General features: G+C 35.9%; 1 protein-coding gene across 1 annotated transcript; it reads right to left on the reverse strand.

The window, feature by feature from the left end:
- Nucleotides 1–677: 677 nt before the first annotated feature.
- LOC120624972 (alpha-1,3-mannosyl-glycoprotein 2-beta-N-acetylglucosaminyltransferase) lies at nucleotides 678–18,835 on the reverse strand. The gene is made up of 9 exons (XM_039891825.1): nucleotides 18,547–18,835; nucleotides 9,011–9,132; nucleotides 7,055–7,268; nucleotides 5,757–5,835; nucleotides 4,790–4,939; nucleotides 3,898–3,988; nucleotides 3,355–3,459; nucleotides 2,584–2,751; nucleotides 678–2,387 (listed from the first exon to the last, which is right to left on the reverse strand). Exons 1-9 carry the CDS (start codon nucleotides 18,833–18,835, stop codon nucleotides 2,274–2,276), a joined length of 1,332 nt encoding a protein of 443 aa, XP_039747759.1. The 3' UTR covers nucleotides 678–2,273.
- Between the last annotated feature and the right edge of the window lie 7 nt (nucleotides 18,836–18,842).

The raw sequence follows: 18,842 nt of genomic DNA on the forward strand, positions 1-18,842 counted from the left end.
ATTATATCCACTGACAAGAGATAAAATTTAGTTGCCCACTTGCCAAAGTGGCAACAGGGTAAAGGAGAAGTTGGTAAGTAGTGCTCCTGTTTAATATTACACGTATATTTAGATTACAGTATCCTGTGCGAGTATGCTCGAAGAGTGGATAAAACTGTATAGTGGAAGAAGATAAATATTTAGTCCTTTTCTCTTGGAGAAAATGTCTCCTTCCCATGCTGGTTTAGTACCGTTAGTATCTTCACTGGCAAGTTCACTATCGAAACTTTCGATATTATATTTTTCAATAGTATACTTGTCACGATAGATTGCCACAGATGTAATGGTATAGATCGACGTACAAGCTTACGTGCGTAAAGCAGCCCATTGAAGAAGAAGTATAGATACCTACTTACCTACTATCAACAGTATAAAAGCGTAGAGACTATCGAGGTTCAATTCTATCAATACAATCGGTAGCGTTATCGATATCTTAGCAACACTAGTTATAATATAATGTTTAACCTCGCGCGACAATAAAGCGACCAATCACATTCACGATCAAGTACAAGCCTTGTCTAGTCGTGAGCAATGTGTTTAAGTTTTAATATTGTGGTAACAAATAGCCTTTATCCAACCATACGAGTATCAGAGATTTAACAACTGTACTCCAAAAACAAAAAATCAAACCACCGTAGCTTATAAATGCTGACAAAATATGACAGATAGTATGCTGATAAGTATAGTTTCTGGTACATAATATACATATAACAATGCCTACCTGAAGGAATGCAACATCTCAATATCGAGTATTTCATCGATATATTAATAATAACTAAACGAGTTTGGATGATAGGTAATCCTGGATGAAAAAGGAAGTTATTTCTGTGTAATCAACACAACTAATGTATAATATAACACAGTATTTATAGTTAAAGCAAGACCAACAAAATAAGATAAAAGTTATACTATTTTTGGCGTGGTCTATACTTAAATCAGATAAGAGTGTATTTTTTCAGGAAGTCACCAACGCTGCCAACATAGCTTTAGTAAAGAGGATATAATATCACTCGGCTGGTATTTTGAAATAGGAATCGAAAATCTCTTGAGGTATTATTTATTCGTAGTATTTCTTATTTTTGCCCTTAACTTATTATAGATATGGTAAATATTATTTTAAAATAGCAGTTTAATACGTTCTTAAACAACTGATCCGTTATAACCACGCTTTCCACCACTCTGATATTGTAGGAATTATTGCGGACCAAGCCAAAGTACAAATTGCCATATGTCTATGGCAATTTGTAAAGAAGAAAAGAAAAAAGTTGTAGAAAAAAGAGCTTCAACATTTTCGAATAATATTGTTTTTCGCGATGTAACATTTCTGGATGGCCCAGGCCCTTGGAGTGAACAGCGACCGGTCAACGCAGCGTGGGATGGCCTCTAGTCAACTGGACTGACGACCTTCTGAGTATTTTTGTTGTGTTCCACTAGATAATGGTGTCTAAGATGGTAGCGGGTTAACCTTAGAGGTATATTAAACCCATAACTCGACTTGGTACTTACGCGTATGGCAGCATGTTCTCAAGATTACCCCTGCCGGGGATCTAAATCGGGGCATTCCACTTTGCCATGGAGGTCGACGAAAAAACGTGGAACACTTCACAATTTTACGTTTCCTGGAGGAAATAGACCTGAAAGCCCTGTATATAGCAGTGACCGCTTAAGAGCTGATGATGAAGAGTTATTTTTTAACGTCAAAAGCTTACCAAAATCTCACCTGATGTAGATGTGGCCTTAGATGGGACGCGCTTGCCAAGAAGATGCCTATTAACTAGAGATACCCAGATTGTAAGAATTAGGAAACACAGAACTCGGAAGGGCGTTCCAAAGCCCAACCATGCCTATAAAATGCAAATTTCTTCGTGCGAGTTTTTTTTGACAACATAGGGATGAAAACCCGCCCGATGTCTTGCAGTGCGATGGTAGAAAGGCGAAGAGGGAACGAATGATTATTTTTATTTTGGAAAATTTGGGTTCTTTTTCGCATCTTATTGGTCCTGCTTTAGACCTTCGCAAATTATTACCATTGGCAAATGATACACAAAATTAGAGTGCCAATGACCAATATGTTGGTGTTCTCAGGAATTCTTTATCGCGTCTTGTTGGCCCTGCTTTAGACCTTGCCCACTATTGCACTTGGCCGATGCACGCCATGTTGGCCTTAACACGTTGGCCACGTGCAAAGGTCCAACGACCAACGTGTACTGAAGATACATATTAGTCGTTCCCGTTTAGCCCCAACTCGGGTCGTATTTGGTCCACTCATAGTTAGGGGCGAGGTAGACGCGTCGGTTTCTTATAAAACAGGTCACTATACCTCGATACGCCGTACGGGGTATACCGCTCTGAAAAGAAAATGCAATATAGTTAGGTCGTTAAAATAATATGCTCCTGATAGGTAGAGATTGAATGAACGAAGGGACTTTTACGCATGCTTGCCGATTCAATTAAACGCCCTTTTTATACGATTTTGTTCGTGGGATCTTATGACAACTATCAAACCACGATGACAAATGAGCAACAAAAAGTTAGTTAACTCACTCTGAAGTCATCCATAAGTCCAAGTTTCTTGGCCGCCTTCCGGTAAGTTTTGGCGGAGGAGTAGGACACGCGGAGCGCGGATTCAGTACTCGCACCGGCCATTACCTCCTCGGGCGACGTCTCCGGTAACGAAGCGACCAGTTCCGTGTAGGAACTGTCGTAGTTATCCTATTAACAAGGTACATATAAATATCCTTAGAAAAGTTCAGATCGCTTTAGCGATAAGACTATCTTTGCACGCCTCAAGAACTAGTGTAAGTTATTCCACTACAAGTAAGCCTTTGACTGCAATTACACCTGTAGGGCTAGCATAGCATAGGGCACCACAGGATAATTATCTATAGCCGTTACCCATGGCGTACATACACAAAAGCACTGCCTATCGTAAAATTTAATATTTATTTAATAACTCGTATAGAAGGAGAACTTATGCCCTTTTTATGCAGATTATACCTGCTGATTGCATTACCCTGGTAAGGAACCTGGTGCACGCCACTTCCCGTTACTCGTATTTTTTCCATAGAGATTGACGAGATAATGCGTAAACGTAACTCTCTCACGAGGGGTATGATGGTGGTGAAACAATCAGAATAGTTGTTTCAGAGATTAGCGCGCAGAAAAAGAAAATGATTCAGCATCATTATACGTATAGGTACATAATATTAGAGTAATGTTGCTTTGCGGCAGATATGAGCACGGCGAGACTACTTCCCCGGACGAGCTCTGTCACAAAAAGTTCTAAAAAAAACTAAACTTACTAACTATACACACCTTGAGTAGATAAGTGAGGTTGAGTTTAGTGAACCCGACAAACTCCATGTTTAGTTGCATGTACCTCAAGTGCATATCGAAGAACAGGCCTTTGCTGACGCCTATCTACAAAATAAAAACAATTACATTTTAGACTAACTGTGCTCGCGGCTTCGCTCCGCACATTGCAAATGTCAACCTAAGGATGAAATCTTTTATATACTAATTTAGATGTATATATGCAACAAAGCTAGTTGAAAAGGGGGTACTATCCACTAATAATACACGTAAATGTGTGTGCGTAAGGAAGTTTGTGTGAATTATTGTTTTAATATTATCTAGGTTCTTAACCTTTCTTCTGTTGCCATTCCTTGACCCCAATTGACCTTAAAAGTAAGCACAGCTGAAATTATGGTTGTCACTGCGTATCTTTTTATGACCAATTTGTACAGTTATTTTCCTAAAAATATGGATCTTAGAAAGTAATTGTGGAAAAGTTATGAATACAGTAATACTCTATAGGCTTAAAATCCTCTTTCCAGCAAGCGTTGTAGATAAGGTTACCTTTCCAAAACTGTATGTCCTTGAAATTTCGGGTCTGATACATGCTCTGCCTTGCGTGTTCTGGGGATCGCGAAGCCAGTCGTCGAAAAACCTAAAACAGATACACCTTGATAATAGCATCGTATAAAGAACGGAACGGAAGCCTACTACTTCGACGCCTTTGATTTTGTTGTAAATGCCGACATCGTCTAGACAGCGTCGCGACATAGTGTAAAGACTCTTCAGCCCCTTCAATAAAGAGGTCAGTAAGGGAACCTCCTTGCCTCGCGCGTTAATATCAATATCCGTTTAAATAAGTTAAGGTACACTGAAATTTACATAACGTGTATGTGTGTGCGTGAGTGTATGCGTGTGTGTGTGTATGTGATGTGTGAAGTAAAAAATATGCTACATGAACTGCTATATCTTTGGATTGCGTTGCCTTACTCATGTAAAAAAAAACGAATAATCCGAAATCTTCAGATGACAGGTTAATTTAGCAGTGCTATCTAGTAAACGCACTTGTGAGCCAGTGGTGTTCCTAGGGTCTTGAATTTGAGCAAGCTACAGTGCTAATTGGACTCGTCATGACGTCTAAAAGTTATCGTTCTTTTTGTGCCAAATAACAAACCATAACAACTTAACGTTGAAAAACATTACGATTAAAGTCAACACGCGAATTATGAAATTTCGATTAATCATTGGTGAGTAAAGAAGTTTCTATGAGCTGTCTGTCTACAAACACAATACCAGCACGGGTGAGCATTTGATATTGATTACAAATAGATACCTCTACGCGTTCCTGAGAAAAATGGTCTTGACTCTTGACAACAACGAAGTGTTTCTACAAAGTTTCATTTATTTCCTCTGGAGCTATCGAACTCTAAAAACGACGTATACAGATAACACTCACGCTTCAGGCCATTTGGGCTCCAGTTGTAACCAGGTATCTCTTTTTAGCAGCCAACCGAGGCCGGGAAAGAAATCTGTACGATGCAACAGCTCTGGCCGAGATAGGTCTATTAATTCTTTCTTCCCGTTGTCATTCCATGCTGATATGCACCTAAAAATTGCTTTTTTTTATTTCACTTCAACTGCAATATCTGCGTATCCGCAGTCTGCTATTGGAATTGTTTCTTATGACTGATCTCTCAGTCTAGTATGGTCCTACGAGATGGATCAAATAATGTACTACAGTATTGTACGCCTTAAAAAAGACTACTAAAAAGTCCACGATAGTATGTGTTTATCTCCAAGATAAACACATATGATATTTTAAATAAAACATGAGATACGTTATACATTTCATAAGGCTCAAAATGTCCTTTTAAACAAATATCTTCGAGAGCGTGACATTCAAACACCCGAAAAACAAATTCAAATCACATAAAGACTTACATACATTCGCACACCCGTGCGAAGCTGGGGCGGGTCGTTAGTTTTCATTAAAGTATTAGGTATGTTTAAATAGTAAAAGAATTTGGTTCTTTTTTGTAATTATTACTCAAACAGGTCTAACTGGTAGGACCAGAATGAATGAATGACTGAATGAAGTGGACAGGGAGATTATTTACATAGTCTAGAGATATGGTCAAATAGTCTTATTAATCTTATAATTTATGATAATAGTTAGCATACGTCCAATATAATGTCGTTATTTCTGCCCGCACAGATACAATATTAATATTGAATTTTTAAAAAAAAAAATTTGAAGCCCCCACACCGTTACTATGCAGGATATTGTCAATAATATGGACATGTGTGCCAAATACGTGCTGCCAAGACTAGATGACCTGCTAGATAGATTCTTCTTTGATGATTATAATATATATCCTGTTTTTTTAATGTAAAATAATATGTATTTTCATATTCATACGTACCATATACTAGGGTCCTTATATAATAGGGGGTAGGTACCCAGGAAATACTCAAAAAAATCTGGAGATATGTCGAGGTCATCTGCAAAGAAGAATTTAAATAAATTTACTTACAAATTTGGGTCACAGATATAAAAAAAATCTTTTAAAACCACAGTGAGGTGTTTGTCTTTGATATTAACAATTACAACAGTTTAAACACCAACAACAATATCTAAATGCACTTGGTAAAATAGCGACGCAGTTTTGTCCGACAATGACAAAAATTTGTTTTACAACAGTGGTGTTTATATCCTACTTGTTGTAAGTAATATTGGCAATAAGAACATATACGTTCAACTATGCTGTCAGCAAACTCCAATACTTAGCCCTGCCTTGCGGTAGCCTTTAAGAAGCTCGTCTATTATAACTACACACTCGATAAAAGCAAATTATGTACATGATAATGACAATAATGTGTTTTACAACATTAGTGAGCTTTATGCCAATCGCATTGACATACGCATCATATAGCATCTTACTTAGTTGCATTCTAGATTTTTCATGCGCGACAACGCTTTTGCACGACCCTTGGAACAGCGCTTCTATGTATACAACAATTTGTTGCCGGCGACTTCGTCCACTTAAACCGTTACCGGAAAAAAGTTACCCTATATTATTTTCCAAGAAGCAAACTTTCACCGCGCCAAATAACAAGAAGAACTAATCGTCAAAGTCTATATATTTTTTTTAAACGCCCTATTAACGTCAACCTGATGCTCCAATTCAAGATCTGTGCAGTGATTCATCCGACGAAAGGTAACACTAACACGAATTACCTTTCCCCGGAATACAAGTTCCCAATGTTAGTCTCGGATACAAGCTATCTCCGTGCCATATTAGTTTACTAACAAGATCCTTTTATCTGAAAAGCTATGGATAAAAAAGGCTATATAGTTTTTTAAACGCCCGGATAACATTAAGTTGATGCTTTGCCAGGATAAAAAGGTATTTTAAGTCCATCTCCAATCCAATGCAATTCAGTCATAGATAGGTAGCAAACAAACAAATACGCGGTTATAAACTGTCGCATTAAGAATATAATTAAATAAATAGATAAATGACTACTGCAAGTCATCTAGCCCAAAAGTAAGCGTATCTTGTGTCATAGGTTCTAAGATAACTGAATAACAAAGATAAATACTTAAAATATACAGATAAACACCCACACATTTAGCTGCTGTGGGAACCCCCAGCCTTGTCCTCTAAAATGGCCCAATGTGCCATTCTGCACTCAAAATGATTATTATTAAGGATCGTACCTTCAACAATTATGACAGCGTCATACTCCAAGCCCACTAAGACGTGGTTGAGCGCAAACCGGTAGTGCCTGGCTATCTTGTAGTAGCCCTTGAACTTGACCTTCGCTCGAGGCAGGGGTATCTCGGATAGCTCGGGTTGTTGAACCACCGTTATAGAAGGGTCGGCGTCGGTGAACGATCTGATCACTTTGTAGGTTTCATTGTGGCCGCAATCCTGATAATTGAAAAGGTTGGTAAAAAATAGTAGGGTTTGCGGTTATATTTTTATACTATTCGACCTAGAAAACGACACTAATACAATAGTAATCATAAAGCTGATGAGGTTTTTTTTTGTTAGATCGTGCTCTAGAGCTACCGGATAATCGGATTTGAAATTTTATTTTGCACTAGCCGTTGCCCGCGACTTCGTCTGCGTTTGATTTTGTTTTTTGATGTGGCATTCAATTTAGTTGTAGTTCTAAAAAATTTAAAGTATTCAGTATCGCTAAGCCTTAAATGAGGGGTTTGCTGTTGCCCGCTGAGGAGTTCTGTCCTCTATCTCCAACCATAGTTTGCGCAAAATTAAACACATATTATAACCTCTATAGCACAAAAATATTTTTTTAAATCGGTTATAATTGGTCGGAGTTATGGTGTAAAATCGTCAAATACTTTTGTCCCCTCTTCCAAAGTAACCGAGTTTAATGTCGGGATGAAAAGTATCCTATATTACTTCTAACACTTCCAAGAATATGTGTACAAAGTTTCATGAGGATCGGTTAAGTAGTTTTTGCGTGAAAGCGTAACAAACAAACTTACATTGACATTTATAATATTAGTAGGGATTGGCAGACTAGATAGGCTGTTAAATAAGAAATGAAATTTGGTATGAAAGTTTTAAGTTTTATCGAACACAATTAGTTGTTAGGTTGCGAATTTGAGTAATAAAATACGTTTAGAAATTTCACCCTAAAAATTCAAATTCAAAATTCGTTTATTTCAAGTAGGCCTAGTTTATAAGCACTTTTGAAACGTCAAGTTAATCTTTTTGTAGTGACTCTACCACCGGTTCGGAAGGTAGATTCCACTGAGTAGAGCAAGCAAGAAACTCAGCAGATTGCTCTTTTCCAACATCATTTTATAGTTAGAATTTTTATTTTTTGTGAGAGATGAGAGCGGAGTGGCCTCCAAGCAGCCTAATCGTTAAGGAATCAATCGTGTAGTAACCACGATTTGTTAAATGTGTTTTAATATATTGTTTAAACTTAGGTAAAGGTAGATCTAATATTACCTTCGGTATCATATTGTTATAAAAGCATATACCAATTACCACAAAGAATATCTGTACTTTTCTCATACGATATGAAGATATCACTAATTTATGTCTGTTTCTAGTAAGTCGACTGTTTATATCGAATGTTTATATCGACTTTTTGTTTATAAGTAACTTATGTTTTGTTTAATAAAAGTTATATTATTAAAAATATATTGCGAGGCTACTTTTAGTATACCTAATTCTTTAAATTTGGCACAAAGGGATTCGCGTGATCTAAGTTTATATAAAAGGGGTTTGGAACAGTGGATGAAAGCCTATTCGGTGAAAAACAAGTCGGATTAAAAAAAAACTGTTTTTTACATTTGATAGCCCAAATAAATGAAAACAAAGCTGTAGCTAAGGTAGGCGATGTGACGCGGGGCGTTGGGGTAGCTATTATACACAATATACATAGAATAGCTGTGTATTGTGGTGGTTTATGTTGAGTCCAAAAGCATTTCTGTAACTGGGTGGTTTACATGAACCCCTTATTTCATGTCACCAGGCGACCAGTTGAATCACTGCGGTGTTTTAGTCTGTTAAAGTCCTTCATAACTGCGTATGCTCCTCCGTGTGGTGCGGTGGTATCCAAGAGGATTGCTCCACGAAAAAAAAGCATCTGAAAACGAAGAAGTAAGTTGAAAATTACGAACTAAACTTACCTGACTGACTATAATAGGAAATGTGTCTTTGTCAGGTCTAAATTTAACTAAATTGTCCAAACACCTCTTCACAGTCACTCGATCGCACGCTATAACTAAAATGGGTAAAACTATGCTGCCATCTGAAAACAAAAAGTATTTGTTAAACAAGGCTGATATAGTCTGGGATAGGAAGCCGAAAAAAATTCAAACCGGTTTCCCTTTAACCTGGTATCGAAATAATTTTGGATGTTTATTGTTTCGATTATTTAACCGGTTAAATTGAAAAACCGGTTGAATAAACAGATTTTAACCGGTTTACTGAAATCAAGAAAGATAAATTATTTCACAAATATATATGACATTATGCGGTGATACCTAAGTGAGGAATTCGGTCGCAACACATTATTAAAGAAAACGTTCTAAAGGTATGGTGATCAGTCGGAAAAAAACTATGGAGAAACCAAAAAAAGTCTGTCTTCAAGGACAAGAAGAAGAAGAAGAAGAAGAAGAAGAATATCAACTTTATATTATGTAAAGACGATAAGATATAATAATCGTTTTTCCCTTCATCTTTCTTCTTCACAATTTTATTTTATTGAAATCTATAGCATATAAGCACACTCCGCAGGGCTTGCGGAACAAACATTTCTGAACTTTTCACGTTTGCTCTAATTACTACTAAGTAGGATGTCAAACAACATTTAAGCTGTTAATATAATTTGTAACAAACTGGACAGTTATTTTGGTATACAGTGGGTATACATATAAACACGTAGGTCAGTGACCTTACATATTGTTAATTATATTATCACCTTAACAACATGATTTTACAAAAAATAGGTGGTTTAAGCTTGGTCGCCCAGGTTCAAAGATATTAACTGACTACTTAATATATTGTAATTTTTATGGAACAATTTTTTTGTCTCTTTTATGAAAACTAGTTATTTCGACCTCCCTGGTTCAGCGGTGAGCGCTGTGGTCTTACAAGTACCCGGGAGTACCCGGCTTCAATCCTCGTTGGGGGCAATTTTAGAATACTCAATTTTTCCGGTTTGGTCTTTGAGGATTAAAAGGACGGATTCCCCACCTGTCGGTAGGTATGTAATGGCCTTTTAGACAAGGTTATGTTGAGTAACTTATACGAAGTTCTGTCGAAGTCCGTAATAGTTTATGAACATTCTAAGATATGGCTCTGTTTTAGATGTGGGTCGAATCAGTGTAAAATATTTTATTTATTATTTATTTAACTGATAGCTGAGAGCTTCACCGGCAAAGAATTAGAAATAGAGCTGTTTGTGGAGAAACTCAATGTACATATTCTGTGTATAACTGAGCACTGGCTCACTGGTACACAAGTAGCAGTAAACATCGATAACTTTATATTGTCAAGTGCGTTCTTTAGAAGGACTGCAATTCACGGTGGATCTTTAATTTTTGTACGTAATAATATAATTTGTAAAGAACGAAAAGACATAGTTGGTCTTTCTGTTGAACGCATTGCAGAACTGTCTTGTGTGGAGCTGGAGCGATTTATAATAGTGAGTGTATACCGACCCCCTTCAGGTGATTTTAGCGATTTCAAAAATGTCATGGAGGATGTACTAAAGCGTTTGTGTCTTTCTACTAAAAAAGTAATTGTATGTGGCGATTTCAATGTCGACATTTTACTAGAAAATGCAACAACTGCTAGATTGCTTAACTTATTTAAATGTTTTAATTTGTGTCACACTTTTAGTGAACCTACTAGAGTAACTGCAACTTCAGCATCCTGCTTAGATAATATTTTTTTCAATTGTGACATTTTAGATAAAAGAATAATTAATAATTTAAGGTCAGATCATTGTGGTCAACTTATTACTGTTTTAAATACTATCAATAAAAGCAGACAAATTATAAAGTGTAGGCCAATAACTAAGACTAAATTAATGCGATTCAAACGTGAAATTACTGCGAAAATCCCTGGTATTGCGTGCGAACATTTTCATCCGGACAGTCTTTACAGTGCACTATTTAATACTATAAACAACGAATTTAATAGAGTATTCAACTTTAAGCACATCAATGTCAGTAATAAATTAAAATTTAGTGACTGGGCTACTGTAGGTATATATAAAAGTAGGGAGAAGTTGTATGAGCTGTATGATGAAAAACAATTTAATCATACTCCAACTTTCATAGAACACGTAAAAAAATACTCTAAAATATTTAAGAATGTTTGCACTAATGCGAAATCGCTACACATTAAATATAGTATAATGAAATCTGATAACAAAATACAAACAACCTGGAAAATAGTTAATTACGAGTCAGGAAAAACTAAATCTCGTGATGTGGATTTTGAACTTATTGTTGATAACAATAAAGTGACGTCTGACAGGGAGGTTGCTAATACTTTCGAAAACTTCTTTCAGAATGTTCCCATTTTGTTAACAGATTCTCTAAGCTCTTCACCAATAGCAGCTCAGCGTATATTGAGAGATAATGTTAAAGAGTGCAATGTTTTATTTAATTTTAAACATATATCTGCAATAGATATTTTAAAGAATTTCAGGTTATTAACGTTGAAAAAAACCGGTGATCTGTGGGGTATGTCGGTGATGGTCATTTCTAACATTATTGACGTTATTGCCCCTTATCTAGCTGTAGTTTTTAATGAATGTGTTGATATGGGTATTTTTCCGAACCTAATGAAATGTAGTAAATTAATACCCCTTTTTAAATCCGGTCATAAAAATGACCTTAACAATTACAGGCCTATTTCAATCTTGCCAACTCTTAGTAAGGTCTTTGAAAAAATTATACTTTATCAACTTTTAAATCATTTTAATGTAAATAACTTACTTCATCCGGAGCAGTACGGCTTCACTAAAGGTCGTAGTACAACGGATGCAGGCGCAAGACTCATAAAGCATATTTACGATGCCTGGGAACGTTCGCAGAATGCCATTGGTGTTTTCTGTGATCTGTCCAAAGCATTCGATTGCGTTGAACACAAAACGTTGTTATTAAAACTAAGCCACTATGGCATCAAAAACGTTGCACTCAATTTAATTGCCTCTTATCTAAGTGATAGAGTTCAAAGGGTATGCGTATAAGACATAAAGTCTAAGGGATCATCTGCCTTAATGGGTGTCCCACAGGGCTCAATTTTGGGTCCCTTATTGTTTCTGGTGTATATAAATGATCTGCCACACCATGTCAGGGGCACTTGTGAGATTGTACTGTTCGCAGATGATACATCTCTCATTTTTAAGACTGATAGAAACAAAGATAATTTTGACGACGTAAACCGTGCTTTGTCACATGTGTCAGACTGGTTTACTGTTAATAACTTACTTTTAAATGCAAAAAAAACCAAGTGTTTGGAATTTGTTTTGCCTAACGTAAAAAAAATTGATAAAAACATCATCATAAATGGAGAAACACTTGAAATAGAAAACTCCACTGTTTTTCTAGGAGTGACCTTAGATTGTAAGCTACAGTGGGGTACCCATATAGAAAGCCTAGCGAGTAAACTCAGCTCAGCTGCATATGCAATCAGGAAAATTAGACAGCTTACCGATGTTGAAACAGCTAGGCTTGTTTATTTCGCATACTTTCACAGTATTATGTCCTATGGGATCTTGCTGTGGGGAAAAGCTGCAGATATTGAAAGTATATTTATACTACAGAAAAGAGCCGTACGATCAATATATAAACTTGGATCACGCGAATCGCTTCGTGAAAAATTTAAACAAATAGGTATTCTTACAGTAGCTTCGCAATACATTTATAATAATATAGTCTTTGTGAGGCAAAATATTACTCTTTATAAATCAAAAGCTGAAATTAACAATCGACTTACCAGAAACGGTCATAAATTAGTGATATCTGCATATCGTCTGCGAAAGGTGCAGAACTCCTTTGTGGGGTTGAGTATACGCTTTTACAACATGATTCCTAAGGAAATTCTTGACCTACCAATGCATACATTTAAAAAATGTGTAAAAACGCATCTAGTACAGCGAGGTTACTATACATTTGATGAATTCCTCAATGACAAGGTAGAATGGAAGCAGCCAGCCTCGCTCTCATCTCCCGCAAGATAGCAAAATGATTGTAAATGTTGATGTTGGAAAAGAGCAACTACTGAGTTTCTTGCCGGCTCTTCTCGGTAGAATCTGCTTTCCGAACCGGTGGTAGAGCCACACAAACATGCATACTTGACGTTTCAAAAGTGCTTATAAAGTAGGCCTACTTGAAATAAATGAATTTGAATTTGAATTTGAATTTGATAAAGATCATGTGCCGTTTTGCACCAGAATACAGTTGTCACCACCCTTCCACTTCCCCAGGTCATACGAGGCGACTAAGGGAATATGACGAAAAAGTGGCAGTAGCGCTCCTGCGCTACTATTACTAACTTCGACGATTACAACCCAACCCTCTCATGCCTTTAGTTCCGTAGTGGACTATAGGCATCTCCAGCTCGGAGCAGCAGTAGACAGGCTCTCGATAGTAAAGTCATAGTCTGGAAAAGCTACATCTCAAAGGCTACTTTTATCCCACTTGATTTTCAATGTTTTTTTTTCCACAGAGAAAGAGATCGATATGTTTTTTGCATAGTGGTAGACGGTTTTTCAGGAATCAGAGAATAACAGAGGCATATATACAAATCAACATTTCCACGACAAGTCGAGGGCAACAAATAGTTCACTTATAAGAATGGTCACGACAAACGGTGAGCTATTGTTGCACCAATCTATAGGACTATAATATAAGGTAAACATTCGTATAATACGATATCGAGTACCTTTCGCTATTCACTAACATCAAGCGGCACAGCGTATGGAATTGGAAAACATCCGGATGCTTTTGTTTACCTTACTGTGCGAAAACAGACATCCGAGTTTAAATTCTAGGTGTTCCTCGCTATTCTATATTGTGAACACTATATCAAAGTGCCAATGTAAGTTTGTCTACACAACTTTACTTCTTCGATTCCGTAAAAGTTAGTTTTTAATATCCGGAATACCTTGCCACGTGTCAACTACAAAGCTTTGACCGTCTTGAAAAACAATGTCAAGGCGGTCAAAGCTTTGTCGTTGACAGCTTTGTAGTTTCTTCTTCTTCTTCTTTGGGTTAATGGCTTTTTGTCATGCCTGCACGGCACAGGTTACTTCGCCAATATCGGGTAGGTAGCTTGAAGAAACCACAAAGGAGGATGATGGAATTGTCTTGAGATTATTTTAGTAATTGTTATTATCAAACAACACAATATATATATTTTATATAGATATATATGTAAGGTTACTTGAATTTTCGTCACAGATAAATGCCATTCTAAGCTAGATTATCAATACGAGATGATATGCAAATCAATAAAATGAATCCTTTTGATAAAAACAGTAATGGATTTGGAGTATTTATATTTGATAAGAAGGTGCTGGCACGTTGGAAAGTTGGAAGGACTGGCGACTAAAGCGACGCGGGGAAAAAAGAAGAAAGGATAGCAAAAAAAAAAGAGTGACATCGGGCGTTTGGGATGATTTGGCGAGATTTTAAAAAGGAAAAAGGAAAAAGGGAAACGAATATATTAGTAAAAGAGTAATTATTTTAAGACTCTAAATTGGAAGTATATTGTTTGCGTAATTGACAAATTATATGATAGTGTATTCTGAAATTGGTTTTTATTCGGACTGGAATATTTTTACATTTCAGAAGTGGCATAGCCTACGTAAGTAATAACTCATTTTATATAAAATTAAGTGCGTTTTTAAATTTGATACAATTGATATTATAGATCTAATAAATAATATGAGTTTACCGCCAAATGAGATGATGATAAACGTTGCTATGGGTTTATGTAATATATTCATTAATTCTCGATTTTAAAGTCGATTCGATTAAATAGAAAGTCTTTCTATTAAATGGAGTCGTATGACTTAGTTTACTTAGCTACTCCTGACTAATATTATGAATGCGAAAGCGTGTTTGTGTGACCTTTTTCACGCTCTAGGCAACCATTCCACTTGATTATTGGAATAGAATTAGTTGAAAGGACGGAGAGTGGCATATGCTTTATAAAAGGGAAACACACGGTTCCCACGTGATTTGTAACAACCCGTTATAAACGCGGACGGAAGACGTGGACAGCTATTTTCGATATACTTACTACATATTTAATTTTTTGGAAGGGTACACTGCCGAAGTGGTCCGACTGTCACAAGACTGTTCTGATGAAGGGATCCTACGCTCAGGCATAAAGACTTTAAGTCAGTTATTTCGACTTCGCTGGCGCAGAGGCTTTAAGTCGGTTGGAGCAATTTGGAAAATTATAATTTCTAAATTTAAAGTCCACGCGTGGAAAGCTATTTAAGGGTTTAATGTAATGTACCCCTAACAGGGCTGGCCGTTACCATCTTAGACGGCAACATCAATAAGTAATTCTAAATCCGATTTTGTTAAGTACCAAGTAGTTTCCAATTGAGTCATATGAACAACCGATCTCCAAAGGCTTCACAGCATTCAAAGCGTGCCCTTTAATAGGGAAACCATTTTGATACCTACTACCATACGGCTGAGTCAAGTGATCGAATTACTTGAACGAAAATTGCTGTTATTGCCATATTACTTTAATTCCAAGGCTTCACACCTTATCTTTGACGAGGCAGAACCGATTTAAATTGATTATTGATTTTCATTTAATAAATTGAAAGCATGTTCAATCACAAATACGGTTACCATATCTCGGAATTTAATAAGGAAACCATGTTGATACCTACTACTATACAGTTCAGTCAAGTGATCGAATTTCTTGTACGTGAATGGCTGCTATTGCCGTATTGCTTTAATTCCAATATTTTAATTGAAGACCTAGAATTTGAAGAGGCAGAACCAATTTTAATTTACTGTTTATTTTAATTTAATAACTTTAAACCATGTTCAATCACAAATACGGTCATCAAATTTTTTGAGATTTCAGGTTTTTTGGCCTCATCTCAGGATTGCGGCTGTACATTGTGAATCTCATGAAATCTCAGGATTTTTAGAATAAAAAGGAAATACTCGCTCGACTTGACAGTTTTTTTTTTTTTTTTTATTGGTTTATAAAATGCTCCCATGGTAATCTCTTAAAATTATATTGAATTAAAAGTACCTATAGCTCTAACTAAATACAGAATCATCGTTCGACAATAGAGTTGTTAGAGATCTACAATTTCATATTTTTGCAAATTTTTTAAATTGTTTCATGCTACTTTCGATAGAAAAATCTCAAGCTGTAGAAAATTTCAGGATTTCTCAATGGAAATCAGGCCTTTTCTCCGGACTTTTGATATTTTTCATCTGGTATTTATTCATTGACCACGTCCGTCCTAGATAGAACGCGGTCAAATTCACGGTGTCAGCTAGTTTCGGATGAGTGTTTAAAACGATTAGTAAATAAACGAACCGCTATTAAATAGCGTAAAACCGAAACGTATGCATGACATGTTTAGTATTGAAATGTGATATAATCACCAGATGGCCTTTCCATATATCAGATAATAAAGTACGAGTACAGTAATTTGTATAATTATTCATGAACCATTGTAAATGGATGCCATTTGCTTTGAAGTGGGACACTATCTATGTTATCATTGATTTGATATGTTCTATATTCGAATTTTAGAAAAAAAGGTTCATAAAAAAAAGAACTTCTTTTGGAATAAATTGTATTGGCAGTAAAAGCTCGATCTATATGCACTCCACATATCGAGCCTTCACCGTAGCAAATTAGCGTAACCAAGTGATCAAAAAATTTCCAAACAAAAGTCTAATAAATATTTAAAGAAAATTTCTTATCAAAGGGTTTATTCACGCGGCAATTTGTCTCACGTCAATATCGTAAACGACGGATTGCATTTATATGCCAAATTCTTACAACATCAGCTATAAGTCTTTCACGTGTTTTTTGCTATACTACCTATTTACGTTTACATAAAACACTTTTATGCACAAATAACTGTTACATTTTCTTTTTTTTTTTTTAATAAAAGCAATTAAATTATTACTTGCTTTAGACGTGAAGGAAAAAATCGCAAGGGTTACAGTTCTTCATAACTTGGCCTGCGTGGTGGACTACGGCACATTCAGCCGGTACGGCATTTTCAGACATTCTGAGTGGAGACCCGCGCCCTTTAGTGGGCCCGTAAAGGGTTGATCATAATGAAAATGATGATGATGATTACAGGTTACTGGTGCAAGCAACATACACATACAGGAAGTATTTGGACAAGTTACTGACTGGGGCATTCTACAAGTACGAGCTTACAGAAATGCCATGTCCCGTTGCAAACGAGGCATAGCGATTGTATGTAGTGGACGATAGTTTTGTATTTATGGATCGCGTCTATCTGCGTACAATCGATCACTGCGATTCTGTGATCACTGGTACAAAATTTCATCAATATCTGTTCATCATTAATCATGGTGAAAAACATATAGCACTCCAGCATTAAAGTTTGAAGCAATTAACTTCACTTTCTTTAATGGTGAAGAAAAATTGCATGGGTGAGATTCTCCATAATGTTTTATTTGGACAGAGACAGTCTACAAATTTTTACTCACAATACAATCTAGTGGTTAGTTCAACTGTAGGTCAAGTGGTTCTGAGTTTGATTTGCGGGTCAAGAATTGCTTGGTACTGGGTTTTCCACTGAAGAATACTTGCAGTGTTTACCCTTTGAAACAGTGGCATGTATACAGGGTATTTACTAAGCAGGCAGATAGTATAAAATCTCCAAAATCTCTCTATAAAATTGAGAAAATATGCACGCCACTGCTTAGAAAGTACACTAGTCTACAAGCCTGCATCAATTCTTGCTGTTTCAATGCGGGTTCTAAAACCCTCTACAACCTCTAAGAGTGAAAATAAAAATAATAGAAACATTTTTATTAGTGGTGACGTGCTAAATTTTACAAGCACCTGAGTAAATGATGTACTTGGTCAAGTGACTGTAATCTTTATTGTCTGACAATGTATTTAATAGAATTGTATAATTCAACTGAATGTAAAAGTATTACAATAGATAATTTTTCAAGGTTGGCTGGTTTTTTGTTAATCAAATTCAAAGTCTATCAACATTTTAGTGGATCTAAAATAGCCTTTAAATATAAAAAATTTGCAAAAACTAAATTCTATGTTCAATGACTTTGATGGCACTTATCTCATAGAATATTGTAGGTCCATAATTTGTTTCCAGATAAAAGCCATGAACAAGAATTGAATTGAAGACTTGTACCTACTTTTGATATTGATGTTGTTGGTTAGTTTCTTGTATAATAAAAATATTAGTTTATAATTTTTAGTTTGAAACTTTATGAACCCAATATTTTATTAATTTTGAATAACTTTTTTTTTAATGGGTACCTCATGTTTTTAATTTATGTATACCTAAATTAAAAATCTCTTATTTAAAAAAGAACATAATTTAATAAACATTTTCATATTATTGGATTGGATTGGATGCATAGAGACAAACTACAGTTCCAGTAACTAATAAAAAAATAAAAATACAGACTTTTTTACTCACCTAGAGCCATATCAATATCATTCTCCGCTTTAAATGACTCTCTTGCAATATCTTCAATACTTTTCTCTTCAGTCTTCTTCAAGCGACTTTTGACCTTTTCCAACAACTTATAACTATCACTCAACTGGTCCCTCATTTTATTTTGCAATTTATCTAATTCTACTTCCATCCGTGATGCACTATTCTTCGATTTATCCTCCGGTACAAAGATAGACGAGTAGGATATTATAAGCCATAGTACAACAAAGATACCGATAGCGAAAATGAATTTTCTTATATTCAGTCTCATTGTGAAA

The sequence above is a fragment of the Pararge aegeria genome, chromosome 7 (assembly GCF_905163445.1).
Source record: "Pararge aegeria chromosome 7, ilParAegt1.1, whole genome shotgun sequence".
Taxonomy (NCBI): domain Eukaryota; kingdom Metazoa; phylum Arthropoda; class Insecta; order Lepidoptera; family Nymphalidae; genus Pararge; species Pararge aegeria.

Coding starts and splice junctions, on each gene's coding strand:
- LOC120624972 (XM_039891825.1), bottom strand. CDS start 18,835: ATGAGACTGAATATAAGAAAATTCATTTTCGCTATCGGTATCTTTGTT. Junction 5,836..7,054: donor CGCTGTCATAATTGTTGAAG/GTACGATCCTTA, acceptor TCTTCTTTGCAG/ATGACCTCGACATATCTCCA. Junction 3,460..3,897: donor GGACATACAGTTTTGGAAAG/GTAACCTTATCT, acceptor TTTATTTTGTAG/ATAGGCGTCAGCAAAGGCCT.